Source organism: Thermobia domestica, chromosome 10 (assembly GCF_964235325.1).
Source record: "Thermobia domestica chromosome 10, izTheDome1.hap1.1, whole genome shotgun sequence".
Taxonomy (NCBI): domain Eukaryota; kingdom Metazoa; phylum Arthropoda; class Insecta; order Zygentoma; family Lepismatidae; genus Thermobia; species Thermobia domestica.
In genome coordinates, this window is record NC_137463.1 from 197,625,909 (window position 1) to 197,642,703 (window position 16,795).

At 34.1% G+C, this 16,795-nt stretch overlaps 1 protein-coding gene across 1 annotated transcript in view; it reads left to right on the forward strand.

Moving 5' to 3' along the window:
* Positions 1–7,622, forward strand: part of LOC145661729 (trypsin-1-like) — a 157,672-nt gene extending 150,050 nt beyond the window's left edge. Inside the window, exons 7-8 of the mRNA XM_081727064.1 lie at positions 4,005–4,180; positions 7,452–7,622. Coding sequence (XP_081583190.1) covers positions 4,005–4,180; positions 7,452–7,622 — 347 coding nt within the window. The remainder of the gene's footprint in view (positions 1–4,004; positions 4,181–7,451) is intronic.
* Positions 7,623–16,795: the final 9,173 nt, after the last annotated feature.

Here is a 16,795-nt window from a genome sequence, read left to right on the forward strand (position 1 = left end):
CCCTTCACCTATGTTAATTCCCTAGTCAAAATAAAAACTCTTCAAAATTAATCACAAATTCTTATACAACCATCCCTTCCTTGGAGTACTGCGCGGTCACATACCCGTCACTGCGATGTAAAGGCACTTATGGCGACGAGGATACAACGAATTTAGCGCCATTCTATAGATATATATTCATTACATTATACTTTCTTCTTCGTCTTCTATTTTGTGTTAAGTGCATGAGCGCTGCTTTCTACTTACTATCACAGTTTATAATGTACAACGTTTTCGTTTAATGTATAACTCTGCTAATGTCAATAAATGTTCATCACAAATAGTTTGTTTGCGTAACCATAAAGTAAAATCTTTATAATAAAATGTTATAGATCAGCCGAATACCAGACGTTTCAGTATCTAAATAACCACAAATCTGGTAATAGCATGTTAGCAGCAGAATGTACTTACAAATTTTATTGTAAGGGTACAATTACATTGCATGTATAAAATACGAGTAAAATTGTTACATTGTTTTCCAATTTTAAAATTGTCCATATTTTGCAGCATGATTACGTTCACATGTAGTACACTCTGTAAAATACTGCAATCATGATAAAACATATTGGACAAAATAAACCAAAAATTATATTTCCCATTGCCCGAGTAATAACATTATGTTCACAACCTGCGCTTTCATCATAGTTAAATTTAAACACGCTCATATTTTTGGTACTACTTCAAGCACTCCACAATTTCTTTGAATGTGTGCCAATAATATACTACCATGTCTAAAATAATTATTAATATCCACTTACATTTCCGGTCCATCTATTTCATTTCTTGAATTAATGTCTTCCCTTGTAAGATATAGAGGGGATTGTTCAAGAAAGAATTGAACCAAAGATTGACATATGACATATGAACTTCATAATTTTATATTGTACAACCTCCTGAATGCCTTTAAAAGGATATGAAAAGTCAGCATGCTGACAGGCTTTATAAATAACTATTCTCCACTTTTCTTCACTTAAAGAGAAGCTTACAAGATTATCACCAAGCTAACAAATCCGAATAATAAGGTAGGAACTCTAATTGCTATGAATAAAATCCTAGTTTTCTGTGCTAGTTCGCGTTTACTTCTAGGTATAGGCAAACTTTTATAATCTATTTACTTTGAGGATTTTCCTCTAAATCTTGGCCTTCAAATTTGTACCTAAGACAACGGATATTTTTTTTCCTTAAAATGGATTTTCCTTAGCAATACTGTAATTCCTCAAACCTTCAGTTTTCCAAATACTTCAAACATGTCTTTATGCCTTTTGTTATAATCAGAATATATATATACATCATCTGTAACAAAATTCAAATTTTCTCGTATTAGATATCTTATTAAGTAGATAAAGCAAATCAAAGCAAATTATGAGAGACATAAATCCATTTTGAGGAGCGGAAAGCTAATGATATTGTAGATTTTTTCAAGCATTGTATATTTTCCTAGTTATTCGGATAATTATACATGAAAATAGCTCACATCATGGTCCATTCTACTCTATATTTTACGGGTCAGTAAAATATAATTAGACGTCTTTACGTAATATGTCTATGGTATTTCGAAACAGCAATCTTTATGTTCACTTCAAAATTATTAATGCCGAGGCGTATATGATTGCCAAATCTTTTACCATATTAAAAAAGGAAACATTTAATATTTAAGCAGTATCAAATAACCTAGCAAAATGCAAGAACTGCTTTTTATTTCTTTGAGATAGCATTGGCACTATTAAAGTTCTAATCTGTCATATTCCTTCCTTGCACACCACAATGCAATACAGTTTCCTTCTAAAAATACCAAACACATTGAGAATACTAGTCGTCTCCACAGGAAAATATAATTTAAGTTTCATGAATTTATAAAGATTGTCATGAGTAAATTTTATATTTATATTTTATATTTCGTACAAAGTCCTGAAACAATATTTTACACGTATATTGCCAATTCATAGATCGTGTAAGAGCAATTGCATCTCTCTCTTCGCTACTCCTTAAATCTTCAAGTAACTCTTAACAAAAAAAAAAAAAAAAAATACTAAAGCAATATCTAACCAAAACTGGCAAGAAATGATCCATTGTTCGCATGGAAGTCATGTGATGGTTTTGAATAGAGCTGGAAGCTCTTTGGGAATACTTATCAGAAACAACATTAATACCTGGGCTACTACAGGCTACTTACACATAGGGACGCTCTCTACAATTTCGGGAAAAATATTTCTAGTTTGTACTAATCTAGGACCCTCATTCTACATTGGAATATATATTTTGGAACATGTATTCTAAAAAGCACAAGTAAAAGCTTCAAATTCCGGAAATGTTTGTGTGCCTTCTACTCGTGGTCCTGCGCATTTTATGATAGTTTTCCGCTTTCACGTATCTTTGGTACTATGCCTTTTATCATCTCTATATTTACTAATCTTTTTCGCTACTTTTCACGCCCTACTTATAACATTCATTTTCATTTCCTTCGTGTGGATATTACCCTCTATGCAAGAAAAATGCTCTTAGACTATGCGTACACCAAATAAAATTAGTGTCCAAAAGTATACAATTGACAGTATCAAGTGTAATATAATTTCGTGAATAAGCCATGATCTTTCTAGTTCAGAAGGCTAAATTTTCACTCACATTTGTACGAATGAAGAAATACGAAAGATTTTACCTCGAATGATTTTTACTTTCATAATTTCAATTGTCTGTTTATAGTCAAGTACTCCGTCAATCTAGTACTGTGTTTAACAAATTATTATAATGAAACGAATGCAAAAACATCTTGATACAAGACATTGTGAATTTCCGAAAGAAATGATTTGCAATTTTGCTTTTATTATCTATTGTGAACATAAGTAAATAATTTCAACAGTGCAGACAGATATTACGTTATATAACCAATCTAAAGTAGTCCTTAGAGAGGATTGCCCGGTACCGGCCGATATCACATGGATTGCTATTTACACAATTTCATTATGACTGATGGTATCAACCTGTTCGGTTATCCAAAGGGGAAGATATACATACAAAATCCCATATACATACTAGCATTAATAAATTGAATGACAACATCACTTACGAGATAGCAGTCCATCAATAACGGAATCCTGTACCACATTATGTTGAGAATGATCATAAGAAAATATTTTTCTCGTGATGCTGATGCCCGTATAATCTTCAAACAGTGAAAATAGTGCAATACTCCCGTCCTTGGGCAACGTGTTCCGCATAGTTAATAATAAATGGTACACTCAATATGGTCCACAAATAAATTTTAAAAATAACTCATAAATTGCCCCAGCTTCCTAATACATCCCACAACGTCCCAGTTTATACATTGTTGAGCTGAAACCACAAGAAATGGAAAGATGTAGTATGTATTAGGCAAACTAGTTGGAATACCCAATAAATGTATCTTAAAAACTGTAATTTTTACTTAACACCAATGTCTTGAAACATTTTAAAAAATCAACCATATATGTAAGACTCTAGCGCGAAGAAGGTTTCATCAATAAAATATCGAGTTGAAAAACTACTACTTCAGCCGAAAGATGATATGAAGCATTACCAAAAGACGGAAGTGGAAATAATGAAAGTAAAGAAAACTGAGACACATTTATTGGCTATTTGTAGCAAAGATAAATTCTAATATGATTGAAACAACAATTTTGGCTTCCTGGAATTCGTCTGATTTACACAAGGTAAGACATTCAGGTACTTGCTTCAGCTTCAATCTCTAAAATTATGTAACTTCTATCCAATTTAATAGAAATAATTTCTTCCCTACTGTTGAAATTAATCCTACTGCAATTATAAAAAAACATTTTCTTAGTTACAGTACTTGTGCATACATTAAGTTCAGCTTATTTATACTTTATTATTTACTTAGTTAAAATATACCCGTAAATAGAGAATTTGGTGTTGAGTGGGTGTTAGTAATGCATAGTGGAAATCTTACAATTCTAATCTTTTCATAATAGATAAGTGTCTTGCTTCTGGTTTTGGACAAATCGAGGGCGATAGTTCTCCTTATATCCTAAGAAAAGCCGAAATAGATGTTAACGACGACTGGAGGGTTACTACATTTGACGGCAAAGATATATCTGATTATTATATTATGTCGAAGCCGGATAGAACGCTGACAACAACCTGCCACGTATGTATAAAATTAAATGTTATAGTTTTAGAAATGGAAATATTCAACCAGCGAATCCTGTAACTTCTAAGATAAGGAAATATAACAAATTAACATATGAGGTGGTTTCAATCGTAATCATCACTTTCCATCGATTAAGTTGTAGTAAACAATATTGCCGCTGTTTCCACTATCCGTAGAATTTGCGAATGAGTTTCCTTTTGTCAAATGTATTATTTTTCAGTTGTATTAAATTTATAAATTTCTTATCCTGTTTCTATCCTAGTGTACGTTAATAGACAGTCCTTAATCGTAAAAATACAAAATGTCCTAATTATATAATTTAAAATCGGCATAGGTATACATAGAAGTTGAGTAGACATAGACTATAAAATTTAATAGTATACAAGGAAGAAATTCATTAATTTTGAAGCTTTTGTTCATAAATAAATAATATAGATATTAGAATTGAAAAACTGTGGATACAATCAACAGCTATATCACCTGCATTCAATTAACTAATTATCTAATTTCTTAACAATTCAGTACTTTTTTAGAGCTTAAGTGAATGATTGGATAAAAGATCCATATATGAAGGTTAGTGAAAATTGTAATGACAAACGGTAAGTTCAAGAGCTGATAATGAAGAATATTGATAATTATGTTTTAAACTCCATAGCTGCTTATGATATTATTAAATTATTTATTAAGTTTTTCTAGCATTTATTTCTTATCAAGTACTATTGGAAAATTTTTGGACCCCTATAGAGTTGCTCACTCTGTTACTATCATTAACCTTTTAACGTTTAATCATAGTAGATGTATATTTATATAATACAATTGAGAAAACGTTTCATGTTGAAAGGCGAAATAATAAAATATTAGTAACAGAAAACTAGTATACACTATTAGGAAAGTGATTTCGACCATTTCACATATATGAACTTGTAATAGGATTATTCTATTTAGCTCCCACTACACACTGCATAATCTCAAATTAACATCTCATCGTAAAGAAATTTAGATCGCGTTGCAATGTCATTTGTAAAAAATAAAACAGTTAATATCTACGAGAATATTTCAATTTATTTGTATTATCGAGCTCACATTCCAGATATACCCCAGTTTCGAAAAAGTTACTTTTAAACAAGAGTTAACTTCTACTTGTGTTATGAAGTGAAACATTGTATTTTTGGTCTTCTGAAGTTTTTTCACTTGCAATATATATATTTTAACGTAAACAAAAAAACACAATTTATATAGGACTGGCACTAATTTCGACATTTATTCCAAATTTTATGTATATAACATAATTATAATAACAATTATGTGCTTTCGACATACTTAAAATCAAATTATTGTTACGTAGCAAATTATGTTTAATAAATAATTAAAACATGTAAAGAATGAAAGGCCGAAGTACAATGGCATTACGTTTCCTCGTCTCTCCGATTAGAGGGAGTTTTGGGTATGTTGTAGCTGAGGACGCCCCGGGTAATTGTTCATATGGTCACACCTTTCTATTACCAACCCTGTGACCCTGTCAGCAAAGGTCATAATAGCGGTTGGACTTGAAGAGAAAGTATAACGAGACGCGCAATATACATTTGAGGCTCAATTAGAAGAGGCTGGTATTCTGATGCACGAATGTTCTCGCAGTTCTCAGGTTCTGGCGAACATAAATTTCTTATTCAACTTAAGGAACCTAGCTAGGTGTAGCCAGAAGATGACACCGAGGAATTTTTCGAGGATCCAATATTAGTTGATGCTGCATATGCAAAAGCGGGCAAAAACTATTTATTGTTGCGGATACGTTGCTACTGTTCTCCGGTATGTGGGTTACTTGACGTGTTTCAAGTATTCGCTATCCCAGCAACAGATTTCTATCTATGTACCTTGATGCTGCAGAACGGGACTTTTCCGTTTTTTTGAAGGAGGCGAGGTTGAAATTTCTGGCTTTGAAAGTATAGATTTTTAACCTGGCGAATTGCAGTACGGCATCATCAAGGGGCAGCAAGACAGGGCAATCGACTGAGCCTAGTTAACAAATTTGCGAAAGGAACACAGTCATCCTTTCTTGTTTTCCTCAAACGTATGAGGAGAAAGTCACATGCCGGCTTGGAGATGGATATGGGGAAAGTACTGGAGCAGCGTGGGGAAAGGAGTCCAAGTTCCCTGTTCCGGGCAACGTTAGGACTCGTCCACTGGCTAAGTCTCCCACAAAACATTTCGATTTGTGACCTTCCATTACATTACCACCGCATTTTAAATGCCAAGTTTGCGACAATTCAGACGAAACCCGTTGTGTGATCTTTCGTGACCTCTGGAGGTCACAGTGTTTGTCATAGGAATTTGGCCCCAAATAAACAATTGGCCAGGACATGCTCGGGCACAACATGTAAATATCAACCAAATCAGATTATCATCCGACTCGTTTGAATCTTGAGCTATTTTCTAGTACCAAACCATTATACATTTCTTTCCGTATGTTGAATATTCACCTTGTTCGTATGTTGAAATATATCTGGTGCTAAGTGTATTAGAAAATAAACAGTAAGAGTATGATTATTACACAATCAACCCTGCTAGTACTATTTCAATGTATACTTTTACCAGCCTTTAACTATGACGAATATGATTTGATAATTCGTAAGTTTCACTAGTCTCTTTAGTTGAGAATTGACAGAAAAACTTATGTGTTACTCATCTGTTTCTAATTCAAGAAACAAACACTGAGTGAAAAAGAACGACAGAGGTAACTAACCGAGGTGTGAAAGTAAACACTTGCATGTAGCCTGCTTTTGAAATTTCAGAACAAAGTCTGATTTATTGAATGAAACCGTGTTCTATTTAAGTAAAAGGCACTGGTAACAAACGGCAACTCTAAACGTCGATAGAACTAATATTGTAATAGTCGGTTAGGTGTGTTAAGTTGTTTGTCATTCGTTCGTACAATAGATAATACCCACGTTTATAAAGGCTTGCGAACTCACCGGAAGCGTTATTTGGTAATCTTGCTCTCTTGAGACACTAATACTAAATTCCATGCATTAAACACTACACCGTAGCGCACTTGTGTTTCTATATTGTTAGCGATAATTATAATACTCCGTGTCATCAACATTAAAAACAATTACTACCTACATGTGCAAAGTCTATGCTTAATTTATTTTTTGTTCAAATGGGTAAAATAAAGTAGTTATTATATTACTTTTCATTAGATTTGGGCAGTTTTTTATTAGTGTATCTTTGAATAATGATTCTTCAGTATTAATGTGTATCTTGTTTATAGGGTGATTCTGGTGGCCCCATTGCGTGCGATTATAATGGAAACGCATACCTAACAGGCATCACGTCTCAAGGTAAACATGACCAGTGTATCGTACTAAATGGAGACATTGGCATCTACACAAGAGTTGCGAAATACAACGAGTGGATCATCACTATGATGAAAACAGTATAAATAGTTATGAATACTATATTTATTATATGCATATGCTATAGGCAAATGACATGTAATGAATTATATGCACTTGCATTCTGAATCTATTAAAATAGAGTTTTAAAAAATATTCTTGTACTTATATTATTTATCCTGTATTTGTTCCCTCCCAAGATTTATTGGTTAAAATATTTAAACATTTTGAAGGAATTGCAGTTCCTTCACATATTAAGAATAAGTAAAATGAGTTTGCGACTCTTTCAGGATTGATATACTGAAAACAAGCAATAGCTCTTTCCAATCCAATATAAATAAATCTTACATTAAAGTGACAGATAGAATGCACTTGCAAGAAAAGAATAAATTTTTCGTAGTACCGATAGTGATTGAAACAAATGTATAGTTTTCGTTTAATATGAAAAATATCTTACTTAATTCTAACTCGAAATAAGACAAAAATTCTTCTAGCAGCACTTCCAAATATTATTGATATTTTATTGATTCTAAATTCGATTTAGTACGCAGCTGCCATAAAACTCGGTTGTTATTTGAGTAAATAGCTCATGTTGCAAAGAGGAAGCATGTAACGAATCAATATATATAAACACAAATCGGATTGTGATGGGAATCTCACCTATACGAAATGAAAATACAAGGCGAGAATTTTTACATGCTATGCTGCATAGTAGTGCTAAATTTGACAATTAAAGTGCATGTATGCTCATAATTGCATCACTCATTGGTAATCTGCTTTGACAAAATGTACCAGAAAATAATTGTAGTTTGTTACCTTCAACAATGATGCTAGTATAATGATTTATGTACAAAATATTATTAGATACTGAAATATTTGAGTAATAAATATTGTCAACATGTTAGAACATTTCTGAATGACAACATTTATAAACGTGAAAACATACACTGATATCAACCATATAAAGTACATGTAATTAGCACATGGGTGAGTCAGAAATTATTAGAATTAAGACCCCGAAATAAGACATAACATCGCGTAATGCGGACAAAACACCTATTTTACACTGACGATAAAAATAAAAACATATCTTTTACATCATGAGACAATATTGGTAAACAAGAAGGAGATTAATAAGACCAAAAAAGCTTTGTTGAAAAAGATATATATATATATATATATATATATATATATATATATATATATATATATATATATATATATATATATATATGTGTGTGTGTGTGTGTGTGTGTATGTATGGAAAAAATATATTATAAATATTATTATTGTTATTAAGACCACAATGGAAGGAAAAAGTAACATAGGCGAAGGTATTCATAGGAACAGAAAAGATGTAGAGTATGTCATATGCTTCTTAGGTTTACACATGAACGCAATAACATTATTCTGTTTATGGATTTACAGATAGAAGTATCATTTTATGACAACAAGAAATCGAATATAATGATTCGTTAGCTGATAATAGTAATGCATTTTGTTTCGCGCTTGTTTAAGTAGAAAGGTGAGGTGACATCTTAAATAGGATCATTCTCGTATCTAGCGATCCCTATTGTAAGTTCCATCACTATTTGCTATTTGTGCACAGCTGGGAATAATTTCTTGGAATTTATTTTTGTCCCATATTCATTTTTGGCCCACATCAGTAAGGACCTGTTTAGGTCTTAAGTTTTCGTAAATTCTTATCCAAACACGTTACTTGCAAGACAGTTACGAAGGTTGATACGGATGACGTAACTTTGTGTTGTTGGCATTTCACCTGTAAAGGAAGTTGTCTCAATTCTTAGACCCAAAGAAATATAATATTTTTTACATATTGTTAGTATACATCAGAATTATCAGTTTTCTAGATTATAAAAATTACCTCACTTGCAACTCGCGTCCCCAACATTCTGAAACTAACGCTTAAGTCACTACTTTATGAGATCACTGTTCTGGGAGAAGGAAAAATGGAGCTGCAGTGAATTCAGTAATTTCACACTTTTACGATTCCTGTGTAATAATCCTGAAACTTTCTGACTTTAGTCATGATAGAATAGAAAAGTGTTATGCAGAAAGAATAGCCCAGAGAAGTCAACTTTAATTTGACAACTAATATGTGCGGAGGCGCTGCCGTATGATCTCGTCTCGGGCCCTGATTTTTCACGGCACAGCATTGTACAGATACCTAAATTGATTGGAATCTGATGTTTCTGGGCACTAGATGATTTTTTTGAAGTTAACTAATTTAACGATCCTTCCTCAGTACCTTGTTTCCTATTTTGATTCGTTTTACTCACATTTAGAGTTTTTCCAGTAACTCTTTAAGAACAGGGACAAAAGCACAGAAACGTGGAGGACAGTAAAATCACAAACACTATTCGCGTGTTCTTCCCTTGCTTGAATTTAATCAATTAAATATTTTGAACATGCAATTTTTGACTTGAAGCTTGAGTTGGAGTGTTTCAAATGGATCGAAATTTCTGAGTGTGCCAGTGGGTCGTGGGTCAACAGCATATGACCCACTGCGATCCATTTTCCCCCGTGACCCACTGCGACGCACCACCCTTGTGACCACCACCCAATATCACGCACTCTGACCCACCGACAACTCTCTGCTCACTGCATTGTAGACAGCATATTCTGACGCGACTAAACGCCAATAAACCACTAAATTACCCCCCCGACCTATGTTAAATCGCTTATATATATGATTTATTTACATTAAGGCCAGTATAAAAACACTAAAAAAGGTACCAAAATAATACCCGGGAGGGGACTTGAAACACGAACCTTGTGGGCGGGTGTTTTTCCAACTTAGTCACGGAAGCGATAAAGAACAATTCGCTTGTAAAGGGATAAATCGTTCTTTCTAATTTGATCAGAGTGCTCTTTTACCCGTATACATGAGACGATAACTGTTTGTGATAAGTAAAATGCGTTCGCCATGTAATTTTATAACAAAATGACGCGTGTCTATCTACTTTCTTTAATAGTTCTCCCACAGTCATTTTCTAATAATCGACGACAGTTGCCATCTAAATTCATACAATTATTGCACTGAAGATTTTTCACTTTATGATGTTGAGGCAGAGGTTATTCTTACCCCCGGAGCTCACTTTAAGAATACTCCGTCAGAAAAGAATAATATATAATAATAACCGCATGTACATGACTGGCGATAGTTCCTGTGGGTCTCTTCGCGATTCTGCGCGAGGAATCGAAGGAACGCGGACCAAAAGGAAGTCCTCGCTGCTATGCGGTGGTAACTTCAACACCCGGACGAAAGATATTTGTTTCTACTCGACGAAACCCTGCCGCCAATGGGACACTATCGGCAATCCTTCGACTCGTCGCTATATTGACGATCGAGTGTTTACCCACATGTAGGCCACAAGGTGTCGGCGACGTTTACGGCATGGGTTAGGTCCATGTCTCATATAGACTCGCTGCTGAAAGAGACGTTAAACTCAAAATCAACTTAACAAAAAATATAGTGCTTCGCATCATATATCCATATATTCTTACCATACGCTTATGCGGAAATTCAAACTCCGATTAGTTAGAATTTGACAACCTGGTTTTATTTCAGGTATAAATTCTTCAATCGGTAGAATAGAGGACGTGGAACATGTGTCAGAGTTCATGACGGCGTGTTTTTGTGGGTCAGTGGTTCATGGTGGCTGGTGGGTTGGAATGGTTCATCGTGGGTAGTGTATCAGAGAGGGTCAAGTTGGGTGGTGGATCATGGGTCAGAGTGGGTCGTGGTGGGTGGTGTGTCAAGTTTTAATTGACCCATGAGAATTCTGATGAAACATGTAAAACCAAACCAAACAAAGAGCAACACTACTACACAAAACGCTCATCATCAGAGCTATTCATGACAAATTATTGCATGATCCGAATAACACTAGTATATCCACAAACCATAATTTGTCATATTTTACCGAAATACGTCATGACTTTTCTGACAACATGATACTTTAAATGTTGTTACTACGCAACGTTCATTTATCTCATCACTTATTCACTTATTTTCTTATGATCATCGCAACCTTTATGGTAGTTCCCGTAGATATAGAAATGTGAAATGTTGTATCTAGGCTTGGTATAGCGTGCAAGTAAACAAATGAAAAGCAACAGGATAATATTTTTATCCCCCAAACCCCCTAAAGTGAAGATTGATGATTATTCAACAAAAAGACTTGAAATTCAATCAGAAAATTCATAAAATATAAAATATGTAGCCAAGTCTCGACTTTGCAATACCACTGCTACTACTACTACTACTACTACTACTACTACTACTAATAATAATAATAATAATAATAATAATAATAATAATAGTAATAATGATATTAATTATAGTAAAGGAATAACAGAATTAGAAAATCAATTATGTAAACAATACCTTCCAGTTAAGAAAAATGATTGCCACGACGCAGGGCCGTAACTTGTGGAGGCAGGGGGACCACTGCCTCCCAGGTAAGCTCCCCGACGTATGACGAATTCTCATTTTAAGCCAAATTGTCTTAGTCAATATACGATACGAATATGAATTTATGTGACCAAACAATTTTACTGCATTACATGAACAGATAAGCTCATAAAAGGGAAATAAAACAACAATGAGTCGTGGGCTCATTTCAGTAAAAAAAATGTCTACTATTACTGGCACTAGAAATAATAGATATTGTTCTCAGATTTGTCAATATTGTCCCTTTAATTAATTTGTTGTGTATGGAACGGGTTTAGAGGCCTAAGTAACTAGCCCGCGGACCTCGGTGTGCGGGAGATTCCAAAAATTCCATATATCCTCTGATCTTACTGGCCTATATGGATACGACATCAAGTTGAGTTGATTTTGAGTTTAACGTCCCGTTCAGCAGCGAGGTTATATAAGACGTGGACCTACTGATAGTGTTGTAAATAGAAAAAAAACCGTTCGTATTTTTTCAGAAATGTACGTTTTTTTTTAGAAAAAATACATTGCCTCTCGTTTTTTTCTAAATTTCGTTTTTTTTTTCAAATAGTCATTTGTTATGCATCTTACGTCTATTTAAGTATGAAATATTTTTATGTAGGCGTAATCACCGTGAAATGCAACATAAATTAAACGCTAGATACTGATATGCTGCAAATATTTTACAATTTACATGAATACCATACCTAGTAACAATTCGGGTTTCAGCAGTTTTCATCAATATCAACTAAGAAATAAAAGTAGAAATGAAATTTTGATTTTTCGTGAAAGCAGGCCTTTAATAAATACGAAAATAATGTCACGAGCAGTATAAAATTCAAATAACGTGTCTAAAGGTAAAAACTAATACTAATTTGCCTAATAGTAATTTTCTAACTCTCATATATAAATAATTTGTCGACTAGATATATATGATATGCAGAGCTGGCTCTACCATATATGCCACACGTGCATTTGCGTGGAGCGGCAAGTTTGGAGAGTCCGGCAAAATCTCTCATAACTATATTATTTAAATTAGATATTTCTTGTTGGAAACAGACTTCACGATGATGGTAGTTACATTTACTAAGCTGACTTTCTATTTGAATACCACATTCATAAATTATGTTTAGGTTGCATTACTTTAAGGTCACATGAACAATGCTAAAGCAAATGGTCGAATAAATCCGAGCACAAATTGCTTGATTGTTGTCAAATGCAAGAATTCAATTCTCGAATAGAAGCGAATATCTGTTCCCTTTAGTAAGTTATCACAGTTTTGATATGACAACTAGTCTTGATTTTGTCAGAAACAAGTTCCTTATCATTGAAGATAGAAACAAGTTTTTTTTAAAAAAAAATTAACAGGTGTAGAAGAAAATTAAAAAATAAAGATAAAAGAGCTACTAGCACTCGAATTGCAAACTGAAACATTTAGATTGAAGCTCGATATTGAATTCTATAAAAAGGATTACCATCTTTCCTCTGCAGGTGTGTTTGCTTTATCTTGCACTAACATAATAGATTATACATAATATTTAAAGAAAAAACAGACACAACGGGATTGCGTTTTTAGTAAGTATTTAAGCCTTTCTGAGTGCAACTGCACTTACCCTCCCATTCGTTTTTCATGCTGGAGTAGCATACTTAAAATAATAACTTTTAAGATTTGTTCTTTCTGGAGAAAGGGGGAGGCGGCAAATTATGCCATTACACGGGGCGACAAATTGCCTAGGGCCGGCTCTGATGATATGTATATACAAGACACGACTATAGGATGGCACAATTTGAAGTAATGCAGGGTGTTTCAAAATGAATATTAGGGTTTTAAAACTTTGTAGAGTCTATTACAATTAACTTACAATTATAAATATTATAGCAAATGGAAGAGCAACTCAAACAGTTTTGTACGCACGCATGCACATGCACTGTTTCTTCTGTTTGCCGTTAGAAAGAGCAAGTAGCAAAGATGGAGACTAGAGAGCAGAAAGCTTTTGGTGTTTTAATAAAGACTGATAGGGATGCGCATGAGACAAGATTTGAGACTGTCTCGACTCGAAAATATGCTGTAAAGTGATGTCTCGACTCGAAAAATATATATTTTTCTATTGGAAGAGCTGTGTCTCGACTCGAATTTTGTCAGGAAAATTCTGTCTCGACTCGACTCGAACGCATCCCTAAAGACTGAATCTGTAGTTACAGTGGAACCGTCTGGGTGAAGAATATTAAGGATACGCTTGCAACTATGTCCTTATCGTTTGCAGTTGTTACAGGTCTAAAGCCTACAGATTACGGTTTACGTGCCAATTTTGCAAGTGAAATATTGCTGCATAACAATGAAGATTTTCTGGATCGTGTCGTCTTCAGTGATAAATCGACATTTCACCTACGAGCTAATGTGAACACCCATAATGTTTGTACCTGGCGGTCAGAAAATCCTCAGGAGATGGTACAGTCGAAACGACACTCCCCTGAATTGAATGTGTTTTGTGCCATATGGCGGAAAGTTTATGGGCCTTTCTCGCCTATCGACTAGATGTGCGTCGTGTGACGAATGAATCTCACATCGAACACTTGTAGCAAAGACTGTTTGAGGTGCTCTTTTACTTGATGCACTGCTTATAATTGTACGTAAAATGTAATAAGTACTACGAAGACTTAAACCCTGATATTCATTTTGAAACACCCTGCATTTCTCACCAACAGTGTTGGAACTAAGATGTAAAAAGGAGAGAAACTTTTCCTTATAAAGTTATTGTTTACAACAACGATATTATTATTAGTTGAGACTACGACTACAACAACAACAACAACACGGATTAGTAGTCAAAAAATGTAATCAAATGTACACTCGGTGGCCCAGTTGGCCAAAGTGGCACACACGGGTGTGTCACTTTTTTAATCCGCTCCTGTATGGACACTAATTAAGATATCGGGATATTATTCTTGCCAAATATGGTTGGACCACAGTTTATCATATTAATTTCTTTTTCTTCTGGTGTCGAATTTCCTTCTCAAATTTCACCCCAGTCAAATATTCGAGAATTTTCTAATTTCGAATTTCCTTTACTTTTTTTTCCTGTAGCTTCCTTCTTTGTAGAAAGACCTCCTTAAGACTTGCCCGGTAGACACCTCGAATGCATACCTAACTGTTGACATCAATTGGACTGGCCTGCGTGCAGTGTTGCCAGTTAGGGAAATTAAAATTTCCCTAAATTTGGGCAAAAAATTCGAAATTTTTTTATAAATTCGTACCTATACGTCCGAGTGCAAGTCAACTTACGCCAATCGAACATTTGTCCTTACTTACCAACCGCAAGTACAGATCGTTACAATAGGGTAATTAGGGGGCGCACGAAAAGTTTGAATTTAGGTTCTAGCCCTTGATTTCTCTAGTTTTCCCTACTTTTCTGTTTACCGTAATATATTTTTGGTAATTAGAAGCTTTGTTCCTTAAATATCGCCGTAATACTTGTAGGATATATTAGTGGTGTGCCAATGTTTAATTTAAGATAGTTTGCGTCTGTCTGGTGGCATGTTGCCAGCTACAGAAATTTTTTAATTCCAGATTTAGGGGGAAATTTTGGGAAAATTATGTGTTTTGTCTCTATTATTTCCCTCTTGTTGGCTATATCGAAACAAACGTACCAGTATCTGAAAGTATCTTCTTTGCCCTATACAACGCATTATAGAAAGTTTCAATTGGATAATTAGGGGAAGTTCAGTTGAGGTTTACAGTAGACTTTGTTCTCTAATTGGAAAGATAACTTGTGATTTTTTTTAAGGTAGAATGAGATATTTTTATTGACATGCTTACTTTATTAGATATCGTCACAATACTTGTAGGATATATTAGAGGGATACCAAAGTTTATTTTAAGATAGTTTGTGTGTGTGTGTCTGATAGCAGTGTTGCCAGCTACAGAAAATTTTAATTCCAGATTTTAGGGTCAAATTTTGGAAAAATCCCTTTTTTTCTATTATTTCCCTCTTGTTGGCTACATTCGAACAAACGTACCAGTGTCTAAAAAGCCTCGTCCTTAGCCTACACAGCGCACCATAAAAAGGTTCACTAGAATAATTAGGGGAAGTACAATTGAGGTTTATAATAAACTATGTTCTGGAAATGGTAAGAAAATGGCAAATTTCTGAGGTAGAATGAGATATTTTTAAAACAATTTATGCTTACTTTATTAGATATTGCCATGATACTTGTAGGATATATTCTTGGAGTACTAAGGCTTATTTTCAGATAGTTTTCGTCTGTCTGATGGCAGTATTTCCAGCCAAAACAATTAATTCCGAATTTAGGTGAAAAATTCGGAAAATTTCTCTTTTTCCCTCTATTATTACCCTCTTGCTAGCTACATTGAAACAAATGTACCAGTATCTGAAAGCTTCCTCTTTGCCCTACAGAACGCACCATAAAAAGTTTCAATGGGATAATTAGAGAAGCTGTAGCTCCGACATATCTGTTGATTTTTGCTTCTGAGGCGTAAAAAGTGTCAAAATTTCGTGTGCATGATAACAGAGAATTTTTTGTTTCCCTCTTTGAATGGAAGCCAGCGAGTTCAGGATTTCACTGTATCTTGTCAACATACCAAAGAAATTTGTAGGTTACTTGAACCCATATAGCAGCAGTGTTGCTAGATACAAAAAATTCTGAAATTCGGTTAGGGAATTTTTTGTAAATTTTCACCCTTACATTTCCCTCAATAATTTCTGACCCGTTGACAACACTGCAATGCAACTTACACCA